This window comes from Ovis aries, chromosome 8, assembly GCF_016772045.2.
Source record: "Ovis aries strain OAR_USU_Benz2616 breed Rambouillet chromosome 8, ARS-UI_Ramb_v3.0, whole genome shotgun sequence".
NCBI lineage: Eukaryota > Metazoa > Chordata > Mammalia > Artiodactyla > Bovidae > Ovis > Ovis aries.
Window position 1 is genome coordinate 36,563,357 of NC_056061.1, and position 15,564 is coordinate 36,578,920.

The 15,564-nt window shown below is 34.1% G+C and overlaps 1 protein-coding gene across 1 annotated transcript in view; it reads left to right on the forward strand.

Annotated features, from left to right (window-relative positions):
* Nucleotides 1–15,564, forward strand: part of ASCC3 (activating signal cointegrator 1 complex subunit 3) — a 341,266-nt gene that overhangs the window by 194,355 nt on the left and 131,347 nt on the right. The window contains exons 15-17 of the mRNA XM_027972421.2: nt 7,770–7,961; nt 8,273–8,497; nt 14,793–14,912. Coding sequence (XP_027828222.1) covers nt 7,770–7,961; nt 8,273–8,497; nt 14,793–14,912 — 537 coding nt within the window. The remainder of the gene's footprint in view (nt 1–7,769; nt 7,962–8,272; nt 8,498–14,792; nt 14,913–15,564) is intronic.

Sequence of the window (15,564 nt, forward strand, 5' to 3'; positions counted from 1 at the left end):
CAAGCTACTTTGAAGTATTATTTTATGACTTTTTAATATTATCTGTATCTACCAACCATCTCCTGTTTTCATAGGTTAGCTTTGGCCTTTGCCTAAGTTCTAGGAATTGGGATTTGATATAAGTTATCAGATACTTAATACTGATAGCCTTAATTATTTCTGTTGTAGCAGCTTTCCAACATCATGATAGCCTAATAAAATTAGAATTTCCTCTTCCAGGAACAGATGATATCTGTTAGCTAAAGAGAGTAGCAGGTACCTAATAACCCCCTTTCTCTTACTTTTTTACTTTAAACAAGTATAAAATGTTATCTCAGAGTTTATTCTTTCCTCAGGCATATCAACCCCCTTTCCTTCTGAAGGCTAATATATTAATTCTGCTGTCTGTCTGTAACCTCATAAAAAGAATGTTAAAAGTATATTAACTTTTAAATGAAATCAAAGAAAATTAATTAAACAATAGATCTGAGTGTTCAATTGGATTTTTGGAGGCATGACTTTTTCATTTTCAAAGGGAAATAGTCGCTTTAGCATAAAGACTGAATCCAGGCAAACCTGGGTTTTAATCTTGACTCACATACTCTAACATATCAGTCTTTTGCCTTCCTTGGGCTACAATTTGTCATAAACAAAATGAAAATGAGGTAACAGATCTTGCCAGTCACATAGTAAACACTGTAAATGGTTATATATGAACTTTGAAGGTAAAGAAGATGACAGCTTTAAAGATTAGTAGATGTGACAACATTTAAATTTGAAGATTTTGGACAACAAAAAATATATTGAATTGTAAAAAGTAATAAATAGGTTGGGGAAATATTAGTCACAAATACAACAGACTAGTTAATATCTATATCTTTAGATGTTGTACTTATTATGTTTAATAACTAAAACATGGTTTCTAATAAGTAAACAAAGAAAAGAAGGAAATAAAATAGATAAACTATGGGAAAAAAAATCACTAAAGTTGTATACATTAATAGACTGTATATTCTTAAACCCAATAAATTATCAAACACTAAAAATGATAATGTCAAATTCTGAAGGTGATTGAGGATTTGACTACTCCTAGATTTCCTGTTGCAGTAATTAGTTAAATTCTTTTTAAAAAGTTTTTGGTAGTATATTTTAAGAGCCAAACTTTTTTTCAGAGCCTTTAACCTTGAAATACTAAACCTGCGAACCTTTCCTTGAAAAAGTTAATGTACACCAAGAGTTTCATCCAAACATATTAAATATAATGAAAAAACTACGGACAGCTAAATGTCCAGAACTAGGTGAATTTTAAAGTATGGACAGTTAATTCAATTACATATGATATACCTACTAAGAAAACCGATGTTAGAGTATATTAGACATCCAGTTCTAAATATGTCAATTTTAGTTCAGCTGATCAAATGTGCCTCTCTAAATAAATGACCAAATGAGGCAAGATGTACAATTCCACAGAGGATTTAGAAATACACGTATAAGAAAAGAAAAATGTGGCATATAACATGAGAGAAGAATGAACAGTTCAACGGAAAGACAAAAAGAGATTAAGCTGGTGGTCTTGTATTTCAGTAATCAACAACAACAAAAAAAAGTAGTAAAGGACATTTAAAAAAAAAAAAAAAAGGAAGAAAGAAAGAAAAGTAAAGGACATTCCAAGAGAAAAAGAACAAGAACATGGGCAAAGGGAACCAATTCATATATTTGAAGAATGAGTGTTTCTTGACCGCTGGACTGTAAGGTGAAGGAAGGGCTAGGTATATAGATTTTGGTCAGAATTTAGAGGACCGTAGAAGAGTAGTTCATTGATTAACTTTATAAACAATGAATGATGAAAATAGCACTTTCCCAAGATGAGGACTCTATAATATTTTTTTCTAATATCATTAAGGCATGCTCACTGGTAATTGTGAAAAAGAATGGTATAATTTGCTAGAAACTATTTGCCTCCTTCTGGTTAAATTTTAGTTTTTATGATGACAGTTAGATTATTTCTTCTTAATGGATTTGAAATTATCTACATTAAAGCATATCTTATCAAGATAAATTACTTCAGAAGGCTTACAGAGGTCACTAAATTATCTATGCCCTTTCCCATTACTCTTTCATTCAGGGTTTGTAACTGAGCTAAAGGTCTTGTGTTACATATGCATATTTTGTTCATCTTATGGAGTTAATTTATTTTCTTTTAATATCTTCAGTTTTTGCTGTCAGTCTTCCTTTAACCATGTATTTGTGTTAGTTTGGAAGTCAGTTTTAGAAAGTGTTTATATTTTAACCTTATTCATTTTAAAAAGTAGTCACACTGATTTTCTGTGTCACAGTTAGGGAAAAGGTAAGTAAAGTCATAGAAGGAAGCTGGGGTGTGCTTTCACTGGGGGAAAAAAATTAGCATCCTCTGTGTGCTAATGGATTCTTAGCAGTTATCCATTCTGGTTTAGTTTTACTGAAAAATAAAGCCCTGTATGGTAAGTTGACTTGTGAGAACTGGAAATATAAAGTCCAGGAAAACCAATTTAGATAATTTTGGTGCTACTCTCTTGACTTCCTTTACCTTTTTACAGTTTAATGTTCTTTGTGCTGAATTTCCATGTAGAGAGAGACTATATCCAATGGTGTTGGATCCCTGATGGCTTCCTCAGAGAATCCAATACTCTGTTCAGAGAATGTGAACAAGGTGGATTATACCCCTCCAGCCCTTCAGAGGCTACAGAAGCCTAAAAGCCTAGCCTCCGAGTAGAGCTCACCCTGAGAAGCCAGGTGGAAAACAACTGTTCTGATACTTGAGGAAGCAGCAGGCATCTTGTATTAATAATAAACAAGTTCAGCTCCATAATTCATGGCCTTAACCATCTACCTTCATTCATTTCTTCAGATGAAACTCTTGTAAAAAAAACTTCTTTTGTTTATATTCCTTTCAAGGGAAGATTTTGTACAACTACCATTGTGTGTGTTTGCATGTGAGGTTCAGTATGGAAAAACTGGATCGTGTTAGGCACGCTTTCATGTCTCTTGCTCTTTTTGCTTAGTGATACGTCATGGAATTCCTGGCAGTGGAATTCATCCATCAACATGGTACATGCATTTAAAAGTTTGGCGAATGAGTGGTCCTGAATTGCCTACTAAGGAGATTGTTCCAGTTTACATTTCCTGGAACAGTAACTTCCTCCTGTCTAACTGCCACCACCGAGCAGTGTTAGAATTTTTGAGTTTATGACAGATTAAAAGGCAAAAAAGATACTTCATTATTTTTTTAACTGGCGTTTCTTTATGAGTGAAACAGCATTTTTCACATTTGCTATTTGAATTTCTTCTGTAAATTGCATGTACTACTCTATGTGTTACAAACATTTCTCCTAACCTGTGATTTTGATTTATTTACGAATATTTTTACCATGATGAGATTTTTATTAGTTTTTATAGTATTTGGGCTTTGTCTTGCTTATAAAGGCCACACCCACTTAATCATGATGTCCTCCAGCCCTTTTTAAATTTAATTTTTAATATTTATTATTAAATCTTTGATCCGTCTGGAACTTACTACATACAGTGATGGTATTGGTTTGCATTCTCCTCGAGACCTTTCTGAGTATAATCTGAAACCCTCCATATACAGAGGGCAAGGAGACACTGAAGAAAGAGGCCGACCATTCTAGACTGGTGGGTCTCAGGTTTAAAAATTAAGGGAATTTATATACAACTAGATCTCCAAACCTACCTGCTACAATCTTAAAAGTTTATATAGAAGCCTTAACGGGATTTAGTTACGTACAGTCAACACTGCATTTCTAACTAAAGGCTATGTTCTTGGCCAGCCTCTAGCATAGTGAAGGCAAGCAGAGTGCACATTCCAAGGACTGGGGAAAGGATGAGGCACCTCTGATTACCTGGGCCTAGCTTGTGGGTCAAATTGGTGGTCACATCTTTTTGATGACCTCCTGCAGCAAATGAGTTTCTGAATGTCCGTGTTAAGTCGCTCCAGTCGTGTATGACTCCTTGCAACCCCATGGATTATAGACCACCAGGCTCCTCTGTCCATGGAATTTTCCAGGAAAGAATACTGGAATGGGCTGCTATTTCCTTCTCCAGGGCATCTTCCAGACCCAGGGATCGAACCCATGTCTCTTACATCTCCGGCATTAGCAGGCAGGACTCCTTGTTTATTCCATTGATTATAAAATTTAATGTAACATACAAAATTCTCACATTTGCCTGAGTTAGTTTCTGAGTTTTCTCTATTTCCTTGAGCTTATTGACTCTTCTCTGGTATCAAACTACTTTACTTATCCTGTTTTTATAGTATTTTTAATATGTGCTTGGGATAAGCATCCTCATTATTCTTCAATTTTAGAATTTTTTTTCCTGGATAAATATACAGGTGTACTTTTTAGGATATACTTCAGTATCACTTCCAAGAAATGATGTTTGCCTTTTAGTTAAGTTAATATATTGATTTACAGATTACTTTAGTGAGAATTGATATTTTTATCAAATCAGGTTTTTCCAACTCAAAAACAAAGCATATGATTTCATTTGTTGAGTATCCTTTGGCAGTGTTATGATGATTTCTTCCTGTAGGGTTCTACCTATTTCTTGCTTTTTTCTGTTTTTTATGGCTTTTATAGATGTGATATTTTTTCTCTTTTATTTTCTAACAAGTTATTCTTTATATATAGAAACACTTGTTTAAAATATTGATTTGGGAGACTGTCACCTTTCTGAATTCAGTCATTAGTAGTTTTTAATTAAGTCTCAAGTTTCTAAATAAATGTTTATTTCATCTGCAACTAATAATTGATCTCTTTTGTTCTAGTAGTTCTACTTTTTATTATTTTCTCTTGTCTGATTCCATTATTTACGACATTGGTTAGCTGATTGTAAACAACGTTGCCTTGTTTCTAACTTTGATAGATATACTCCTAATGTTTTATGATTCAGTGTGGTTTAAAATCAATATTGTCACCTCTGCTCATTAAGATTGAATGTGGTCTTTTGTGAGCTTTCAGTGCCTTTAGATCATCTGTGTTCTTTCTCCTTTGACTCGTTCATAAGCATGTTCATATAAATATATTTATAGGTATAGATAGTGCCCTTGCCTTCTGGGGTTTAATTTTCTTAGTTGTGATATGTTGTTTTAATGCATTGGCGAATTCTATTTTCCAAAGCTCTTTACTGTTTGGTTTAATATTCTCAAGAGATATTTCTCTATTGTATTCTGTTTTCTGCTGCTTTATCAGGTTTTAATGTCAGTGCTATTACACTGCCTCTGTAAGATTAATTTTTAGACTTCTATTTCTGTGCTCTAAGGTCCCTAACTAACATTAGAATGAATTTGTCTTTAAAAAGGATGAAAACCTAAATGTTAGACAGCCTTTAAATTTTCTGCCATTGCTCTTATAATTTTCTATAAGTTTTAATATAAATGTTAGTCACATATTTTCCTAGAGCAGATCAGGGAGTCTGATCTACCAGGGGCTGTAGGAGGAGAGGGTTTAACTATAAAGAAATAACAAGAGAATTTGAGGGGGTGTGTAAAGGAACTGTTTGTATCATTATCATGGTGGTTACACAGTTTGAACATATACTAAAGTTCATAGAACTATACACCAAAAGTGAAAAGATAATTTGACTATATGATAATTTTTTAAATAAGGTTTTAAAGCATACTTATCCCTGGATCTCTTTCCTAAGATTTCTCATTTATTTCTACTGTGAACTAGGCTAGATCAAAAACAGCAGCTTCAGATTCAAAGATAGTTGAGAAAGACCAAGCCAGTCTTACTTTAAGATTGTTGTCACTTCAGGTCTCTACTGAAGTAATAAATTTTTTTTAAAAAAGCAACAGCACAGAATATCAGTAAGAATAGAGACAAAGGAGAAGTGACCCCTGGGACCTCTTGGTTGCTTACAGAGACCAAGCTGGTTGAACCCACCTGGTCAGGGTGGGAGGTGCTGTATCAGAACCCCATGATCCAGCTACAACCTTCTAGGAATATTCTGCACCACAGTTACATATTTCCAGGGTTCAGCTTCTTACTGTGTCGTGGTGTCACAAGTCAAGGCTTAACTCAACAGGATTTTGACTAAAAATCTGCATTTATAACAAGCCATCAAGATATTCCAGTTCAGGAGTCCACAAACAACAGATGCACCCAAAAGAGCCATCCAGCGGTATGATTTGCTCTGAATGTCTCTAAGCAGTCTTTTTCAGTTTCCTCTGTTGGCTCTGAATGTTCACTCATGAATGTTAGGGAAGAAAGGAAGTAGGTAAAATGTTTTTCTTTTTCTACCTTGACCTTGCAAAGGAGCTTTGTTAGATACTAGCAAATACTCCATAACACGGAGACCGAAATACTCCATAACATGGAGCCCGTATTTGTGAGATTGATATTAACAAACACATCTAAAAGGATTAAAGTTAAGGCAGTATGAGCCTTAACTTAAGGCCAGTGGAGCTAATCATAATGTGTGCATATAAAATTATTTGTAAGAGGCTGACCACACTGCACAAAAATGAAGTAATACTCTCCCCATGAAATTTTAAAAAGATAAATCTTTTTGTGTATATATTTCCAAGTTGTTATCTACTTGGCTGGCCACTAGATGGTGCGGTTTGTTAATTTATTCCCTTCCATTTTATATTCGAAGCAGATTTCATGGAGTGTGGTTTTCGCAGATCATTTTCTTAATTATTATTAACTTAGAAGTTTCTAATTTTAAGAGATAGTGAGTGTGATGAAGTCTGTGCTAGAACCCTGTTCCCTGCCAGTGTAGTTCACCTTACATAAAAACTATGGAAAACACTCTTTCAAAAGAAGCTATCAAGATGTTGAACTTGAAATTTTCCGAGCAACAGCAAACGAGCAGGATGTGGTGCCCAAACAGAAATTTTGAGCACTTACGTTAGTCTTTAATTTTGCAGAAAAAATTTCTCCATTGTACGATGAGCTGTCAGTGAATTTTAAAAGATTTGCTGTAGAACTTACACAAATTACAGATAAGTGGATCAGACCCCACATCTGAGCTCAGACCAGGCCAAAGACCAGCCCGCAGAATCGGGTTAGTATATTCAGGGCAGATGTAAAGTTGAGGAGATAAGACAGGTGGCTAGTGCCCTCCTGTCAGAGATCAGCAGGAACACAGGTGTGAGGGGAGCACAGCTGGGCTTATTGGCTCATTATCATAAGAAGGAGTACATGACCAGCGGAACCAGGGTATCTCGGTAAGGGGGAGAGGTTTCCAAGGCAGTGAGTCTAGAACAGACAGTGTGAAGACCTCAAGGCAGGTATGGATTTGTTTTTTTAAAAAAAAGACCTTAGAGAAAAAGCCAGTCCTTGTGTCTGGCATGAGTAAGTGCGGTTCAGGGATGGGAATGATTTTTGTAGGTATGGCATGGTAAGGACTCTGACCTTTACTCTGAATGAGTTGGAACCCACTGAGAATTACGCTTACTTTTAATAGACTTCTTTTGAAAGAATACAAAAGGTAATGCTGATTGATTACAGGAAAAGGATACCTGAGTGAAAAAAACACTTGAGTGTAACTTCTTTCCTTTTGGATTTTGTGCCATGTTCAAGGTTACCTATTTTTTAAGATAGCTGAAATATAATTTTAAGTGATCTTGTATAACACATTATATACTAAAACTTAGTAACACCTTAAGATGCTTAACAATAATTATATGCTCTCTTTGATAAACTTATTCAGGAGACATGCTAAATAACAATTGCTTTTAAATGCTAAATAACACTTTTATGTTTTGTTGCTGTCTACTCTAGGTGCAAAAGTCAAGAAATAGACAAGTACGAGAATTATTTCCAGATGGTTTTAGTATTCATCACGCAGGCATGCTTCGGCAGGACAGAAATTTGGTTGAAAGCTTGTTTTCTAATGGGCATATCAAAGTCCTAGTCTGTACGGCTACGTTAGCCTGGGGTGTCAATCTTCCTGCTCACGCTGTTATTATTAAGGTGAGAGCTTACCTTCCTTTTTGCATGGATTTGAGATATCTTAAAACAAACCTATGGATTGATTTATTTAGAAAATTATTGTGATTTGGCTGCTTCGGTGACTTTGAATGTTATTCATATAAGGTCAAAATTATTTTCTCCAAAAGAATCTAGTTTATATTGTGAAAATTTAACTCTATCACAGATAATGAAAGGATTAGTTAAAGTACACTTTTGAGATCTTGCCATATTTGCCTAATTTCAGTATTCAACTCATCAGGATTATATTTGTGTGTGTTTATGTAAATTTTTATTAACTTTCCCTCATCTAGGGAACACAAATATATGCTGCAAAAAGAGGCTCCTTTGTTGACCTTGGAATTTTAGATGTCATGCAGATATTTGGTCGAGCCGGAAGACCACAATTTGACAAATTTGGAGAAGGAATCATCATAACAACCCATGATAAACTCAGCCATTACCTCTCTTTGCTCACTCAACAAAACCCAATTGAGAGCCAGTTTCTGGAAAGCCTTGCAGATAATCTAAATGCGGAGGTAAGAGCTAATAAGCAAAAGGTTGGAATTGGAATCATCAGCTTCAAGAAAGAACTAAGAAAAATAAAGGTTGAGTTGATTGCTATTTTGTAATATAAAATAATACATTTTATTTCATACACAGTCATGAGACACAAGAGGTAGAATGGTGATAGCCTTGATTAGATCAGAGCAATATAAAATGCAAATGAGAACTGATAACAACTCATGGCTAAAAGACTATGCTTTTAAGTCATGAGGTTTTGTGAAAGGACAGAAATCTAACCACAGCTATACAAACTAAGGAAATAGTAATAATAATTGTGTTCATATAAACTTTTATAAAATTTATTATGAAGTATTTTATAAAGTTTTTATAAGGTTAATAGAGCTCTTCTGTTTTAGCTCATTTGACTAACTTTGTTATAGAAAATATGATTGCTTAAATTGAGCTACAGTATTATAATTTATTTCATTGTGGTGTGTTTTTGTGTTAAGATTTAGCTAGCAGACCCTGGAAGCCTAGGTAACATCTTAACTGGTAAAGAGGATAAACATTCTAAGGTTAAGAATCTGTGTGTCAAACAGTGAAACGAGTTCTTGCTGTTCTTACAGCATTTTTTATTGTTGTGCCATCACTCAACACTTTTCTTCTTCCCATTCAAGTTGACTCAGTTTCTGAAAGTAGGTGGAATATAACTATTAAATACATGAATAAGTGAAATATTTGAACTGAAGTATTATAGAAATTTCACTTAGATCTGTTGATCTTATCTACCAGCCTTTTTAGAGGATGAAAACGCACACAGTATGCAGTTCCTCTGTGAAGGAGGATATAGTCCAGAATGGGAGGGAAAGATACAAAAACGCAGTGCAATAGTGCTGGTAGGTAATAAAGGTCTAAAGAAGGACTCAGTAGAAGGAGAAAACACCTTTGGCCCCAGCCTATCAGGAAAGGCTTTGTTCATGAAGGTGATAATACTTGATCTGGGTTCAGAAAGTTAGGTAAGGTCTAGAAGATCTAGTTGGAAGTTAGAAATCAGGAAAGATGCTGCTTTCTAGCAGCAAAATTATAAGAAAATAAAAAATTAGAAAATTAATTATGATGTAGGGATTGTCTCCAAAAGAAATACTATAACTCAGTTTTTATCCTCACTGCCTACTATAATGGCATGGTTTTAATAGTTAGGTCTTGGGTCACTAGGATCTATTATAGAATAGTCTGTTGTACAAAGATAGTATCAGTAGCAATGGACTGAGGCTGTGCCAGCCTGCTGGGTACTTTTTGTATATTCTGTCAGTACTGATGCTCAGGAGATATTGTTCTCAGAGAGATAGATGACTGCCCAAAGCTCATTCAGGTACTAATTTTTGAAACTAGTACTGTTCAAACTAAAGTCTTTTTACCTACAAAAATAATCTTTTTATTGTAGCCTAGATTTCAATTATATAAAATGTGGTAAGTTAAAAATAAATACATTTTTCTATATTAATTAACCTACCATTTGCCACCTTCTGAGACCAGGACTAAATATTTTCCAAAATGGCAGTAATCATTTCTCTTAACTATAATAAAAAGCAAGACTCTTTTATACAATGTTTCTAGAAAAGCATATTGAGAAGGCCTACACCTTTGTAAAGTTAGGATTATTTTCCTTGATAGCTTTTTGTAAGTGGTAAACACCAAATAGTGATGCTTTTATGCAAAAGACACAGATGAGTAACTCTTGTCCTCAGGAATTCTTTTTCTTAGGGACTATAAAATACCATCATCAGTGAAACTATTTGGTCAATTCCTGAAAAATTAAAAATGAATTGTAGCCCACAGATTCACCTGATATTCATAAACTACTTATTAGTGTTTGTCATTTTCAGAAATGTCGACTGTCTAGAACCATAATTCCATTTAATACTATAAATAGCATTCAAATAACAAAACATATACCTTGAAATTTTTCGCTAATATAGTGAAGTATAGCCATTGCTAAATTTTCTTCATCTTATTTTGTCTACTAGACTAGTTCCCAATTAAAGTAAATTTTCTCCTTAAGGAAACAAATTCCCTTAAATTATGGTTTGAATGTGAAGTTAAATTTGGTAATCTGTGGAAGCCAAGTGTGAAATTAGTTTATACAATGAGTGTGTGCTGTGCTCTCAAGGTAATGAATTTTTCAGTCTTTAGATTCCCAAAAATTTTGCCAGGCTGTATAACAACAATGATCAACACCAAGGTCATGTTAGATTAGGAATGTTGCCCAGAATGCTATCCTTGATAACACTAGTTTAGAATAACTGGAGAAAGTATTCTATCAAGCAGTCATTTTAATGCAGACATTTTATGAGGCATCTTTGCTATTTGATCCCTAATCGGATTGACTCCCTAATGCTAACTAATGCCAAAAGGTCAGAAGTTCCAGCCCTATATCTACCATTTCCCTCTGCTCTGTTAGAAACACTGAAGCATGTTTGAGGCTTATGGAAATCTATTCAGCAGACATGATGGGGTACCTGTTCTGTGCCAGTGCCCTGTGGTCCACACTTTCAAATGTGTTAGTCTTTCTGTAACTGTACGTACCTTCTTTGTACAGAGTTCCTCGCATCTACGCAGCGGCGCATGTGCATATGCGTGCTCAGTCGTGTCAGACTTTTTGAGACCGCGCGGACTCTAGACCCCCCAGGCTCCTCTGTCTATCATGCTCTGTCCATCTCCGCAGGGTATAATACAAGCACTTTGGATTTATGGCCTCAGCAGCCTGACGTCCTCCCAGTTCTGACTCTGGTTACTTGCCAGTACAGCTCTTCTGCTCTACATAGGCTCTCAGCCTGTTTGCTTCACCTGTACAGCACTCGTCTTCCCATGTTTAAATTAGGAATAGTATCGCTAGATTGTTGTGAAAAGTTAACGAACACCTGTGCCAAGTTCTTACTCAGTACAAGATTATACCACTTATATTACTTCATAGTTCCTTTGTGCTCAGCCCCGATTGTACTTGCTACCCACACAAATTTCAGTGGAATAAATAAATGAATAGTGGTATAAATGTTGTTTGCATACATGTACTAGAGGGATTTATGTATGCATATATATTTATATAAATATGATTATTACATTTGCTTGTTTAGTTTTATTTGATTTCAACTAGCTTTTTAAAAAGCACATACAAATAAGATAACTATAATGACTAAAGTTTAAGTACATAAATCAGATACAAAATGACACTTTGAGCCTTCTAAATTACCAAAGTTGAAGTAGATTATTTTTTTCCTCTTTTACTTAGCACTTAAAGCTCTGTTATGCTGTATACTAATGGCACTTTTATAAGTTATACATGTTAGGTGTTTTCCTTTAAAAGCATTTTTGAATACATACTGTGTCCTACGCACTGGATAATGGTTTCATAGATGTCATCTTAATTGGTTACATGTATCTCACCTAAGGGACTACAGAACTTCTTAAGGTGAGGCGCCATGCTATATTTATTGCCATATCCATTGCACTTGTCTTACTGGCTTCTTGTATGATTATTGGGATGAATGAATAAATTTCAGAGAGATACTATGAAAAATACTTGTTCTATATAAGCCTCCTATGCTAAGTAGCTACTGCTGCTGCTGCTGCTAAGTCGCTTCAGTCGTGTCTGACTCTGTGCGACCCCATAGACAGCAGCCCACCAGGCTTCCCCGTCCCTCGGATCTCCAGGCAAGAACACTGGACTGGGTTGTCATTTCCTTCCCCACTGCATGAAAGTGAAAAGTGAAAGTGAAGTCTCTCAGTTGTGTCCAACTCTTAGCAACCTCATGGACTGCAGCCTACCAGGCTCCTCTGTCCATGGATTTTGCAGGCAAGAGTACTGGAGTGGGGTGCCATTGCCTTCACCAAGTAGCTACTTGGAGACCACAAATATTTGCAAGTAAATTTTTATTGTTGTCACTAGGTGGCATTCAAGGATTAATCTCACAGTATGATGTACCATCATAAATTTACATTCGTTTTTCTGAGTAGTCTTTTCCTTTTTGGTGAACATTTGAAAGACTTGTATTACTTGGTCCAGGTTTTGCTACCTACTTGGTCTTTTCCTTTATTCTTATCAGTGCCCAGCAACAGCTAATTACCAATTATTGTTAATTTACTGTCTGATTTTGAAAGTAATAGGAAGCTTATTTTATTTTTTATAAAATTTTCTACTCAGGAGTTATGTGATGTTATTTTTAAATATCTATAAATCATAAGGGAATTGATACAGTCCAACTCAAATAATAGAATTAAAAATGGAGAATGCTTTCGGATGTCTCGCCATATTATCTAACTAGTTTCCTTTGCCTAAGCAGACTAGAAAATGTTTAACTGTGATGTTTGTAAATATTTAGGAAGTCTTGTAGAACTCGCTCCTTAAATAAATTTTAATTCTTATTACACTTTGTTTTGTAGAAAGTCTTACAGTTCACATTTTAGTAAATGTATATGTTTACTTATAGTGGTCAGTTTTAGTCATTTGTAAATAGGTAATGTAAATTTATTCTTCCCAGCTTTATGGAGTTATAATTGACATGACATTGTAAGTTTAAGGTTATACAGTACAGTAATTTGACACACATATGTATTTGTGAAATGTTTACCACAATAAAGTTAGTAAACACATCCTTCACCTCATGTAATGACCATTTTGTCTGTTGTTATGATGAGAGCACTAAAGCTCTACTCTCGTATCAACTTTCAAATATAGAATACAATAGGATTACCTATAGTCATGATGCTATACATTAGATCCCCAGAGCGTACTCATGTGCCTGAAAATTTGTACCCTTTAACCAACATCTCCTCATTTTCCTTACCCCTCAACTCCTGGCTACCACCATTCTGCTCTTTGTTTTATGAATTTGGTGTTTTTAGATTCTGTATATAAAGGAGATCATACAGTATTGTTTTTCTCTGACATATATCAAGATAGTGTAATTTTTTAAAAAGATAGTCAGCATCTGCCTTGTCATTTATTTAGTTTTGGTCATTTATTTAAGGATGAATAATATGATATACTACTATAGTGGTATTTATAAATTGCTATATGTCATCTCCAACTAAATAAAGATAGTTAAGCCTACACATACTTACATTACAAAATTAATTATGCAGAATGTAAATTATGAAAATAAAGCAAACATTAGTGTTTATATTTTATTTAATATTTTATACTAAAATAGCAGGATTTATTTTTCCTTCTTGTCTCCTAAAATTTGGTTATTTAGGGTGGAGACCGTCAGTTATCCTTTGATTAAAGTATTATGATGTAAAAATTTTTTCAGCTACAAATTCAGGAAAAATTCAAATCTGAAGTGGCATAATTTAGATAAATTTGTTAATTAAAATGAACACTCTAAATAGAAGCAAAATGACTACCTATAGATCCAGTGGCTAAAAAAATGTATTTTTAAGAAGATTTTTCACTGCAGTTCTGTGTTAAGATCATTTTCTAGCAATTCTTTTTATTATACAGATTTTATATGTTATCATTGTTTTAAAATGATTAACTTTGGTTTCATTAAATTACCATATTATAAAGTTACATTAAAATGCAATGTTAAAAATTTCAAAATATAATCTAAAGAAATACCCAGTGTTTATTATAATTCAAATTTATAAATAACTAATTTTTCCATAAGTTTACCAATAAAAAGATTAAAACCATTCCCTGTTTTTGTATGAATTTTGAGGTATATATGTTATTAATGTGTATAAATCCCAATAAAATATTTGTGCCAAAATTATTACATTTACCATTGTATTTATATTATATATTTATACTAGCTATGCTGCAAATGGGAATCATTAGAGGAAGAAAAATTAGTGTTATACCCTTTGTTATTTTGGTGATGACAGTATACAAAATCACAATAAAGAGGGATAAAATCATCAATATTATGTTTTACTTGTGGTACAGTTACATTTAAAACTATCAATAATGTTGTCACATTAAATGAAGCCAAGATTTAAAAGAAACAAGACAAAGAATTAACGAATACCAAATGTTTTTAATACTATATAAAATTAAACTCAAACAGGAAAAATAATCCAATGCAATAATAGTAAGTAAGGTCAGTTTTGGCAGGTAGCATATCTAATGTACTGTTCTCAAATGAAGCGGGGCTGATTTTTAATTAATTGGAGAAATGTCATGGCCAATTATTATGCTTACTTTCTTTTAAATACATCATAGTGATGAATTTTAAAAACTTAGCTTTTGACAAAAGGTCCTTGATGCAATGTTTATATTCAACTTTAATGCATTAGTTTAATTTTTGTTATATTTTTGATTTGCAGATAGCTCTGGGAACAGTTACTAATGTGGAAGAAGCGGTGAAGTGGATAAGCTACACTTATCTTTATGTACGGATGAGAGCAAATCCATTAGTATATGGCATCAGCCACAAGGCTTATCAGGTAAAAAAACTCATTTATTAAAAAGAGAAAGTCAGACCTCCTTTTTAGTTCTATAATCCTTTCATGGTATGAGGATAAATATTTGCTACTTCTGCCTCATCTGGAAAGAGTTAGGTAACTAAGAAAAACAGAGCTTTAATCTTTTTTTAGAAAATACTAATGTTCAAGCTGGATTTAGAAAAGGCAGAGGAACCAGATATCAAATTGCTAACATCCATTGGATCATCAAAAAAGCAAGAGAGTTCCAGAAAAACATCTACTTCTGCTTTATTAACTATGCCAAAGTCTTTGTTTGGATCACAGTAAACTGTGGAAAATTCTGAAAGAGATGGGAATACCAAACCACCTGACCTGCCTCTTGAGAAATCTGTATGCAGGTCAGGATGCAACAGTTAGAACTGGACATGGAGCAACAGACTGGTTCCAAATCGGGAAAAGAGTACATCAAGGCTGTATATTGTCCCTCTGCTTATTTAACTTCTATGCAGAGTACATCATGAGAAACGCTGGACTGGATGAAGCACAAGCTGGAATCAAGATTGCCAGGAGAAATATCAGTTACCTCAGATATGCAGATGACACCACCCTTATGGAGGAAAGTGAAGAAGAACTAAAGAACCTCTTGATGAAGGTGAAAGAGGAGAGTGAAAAA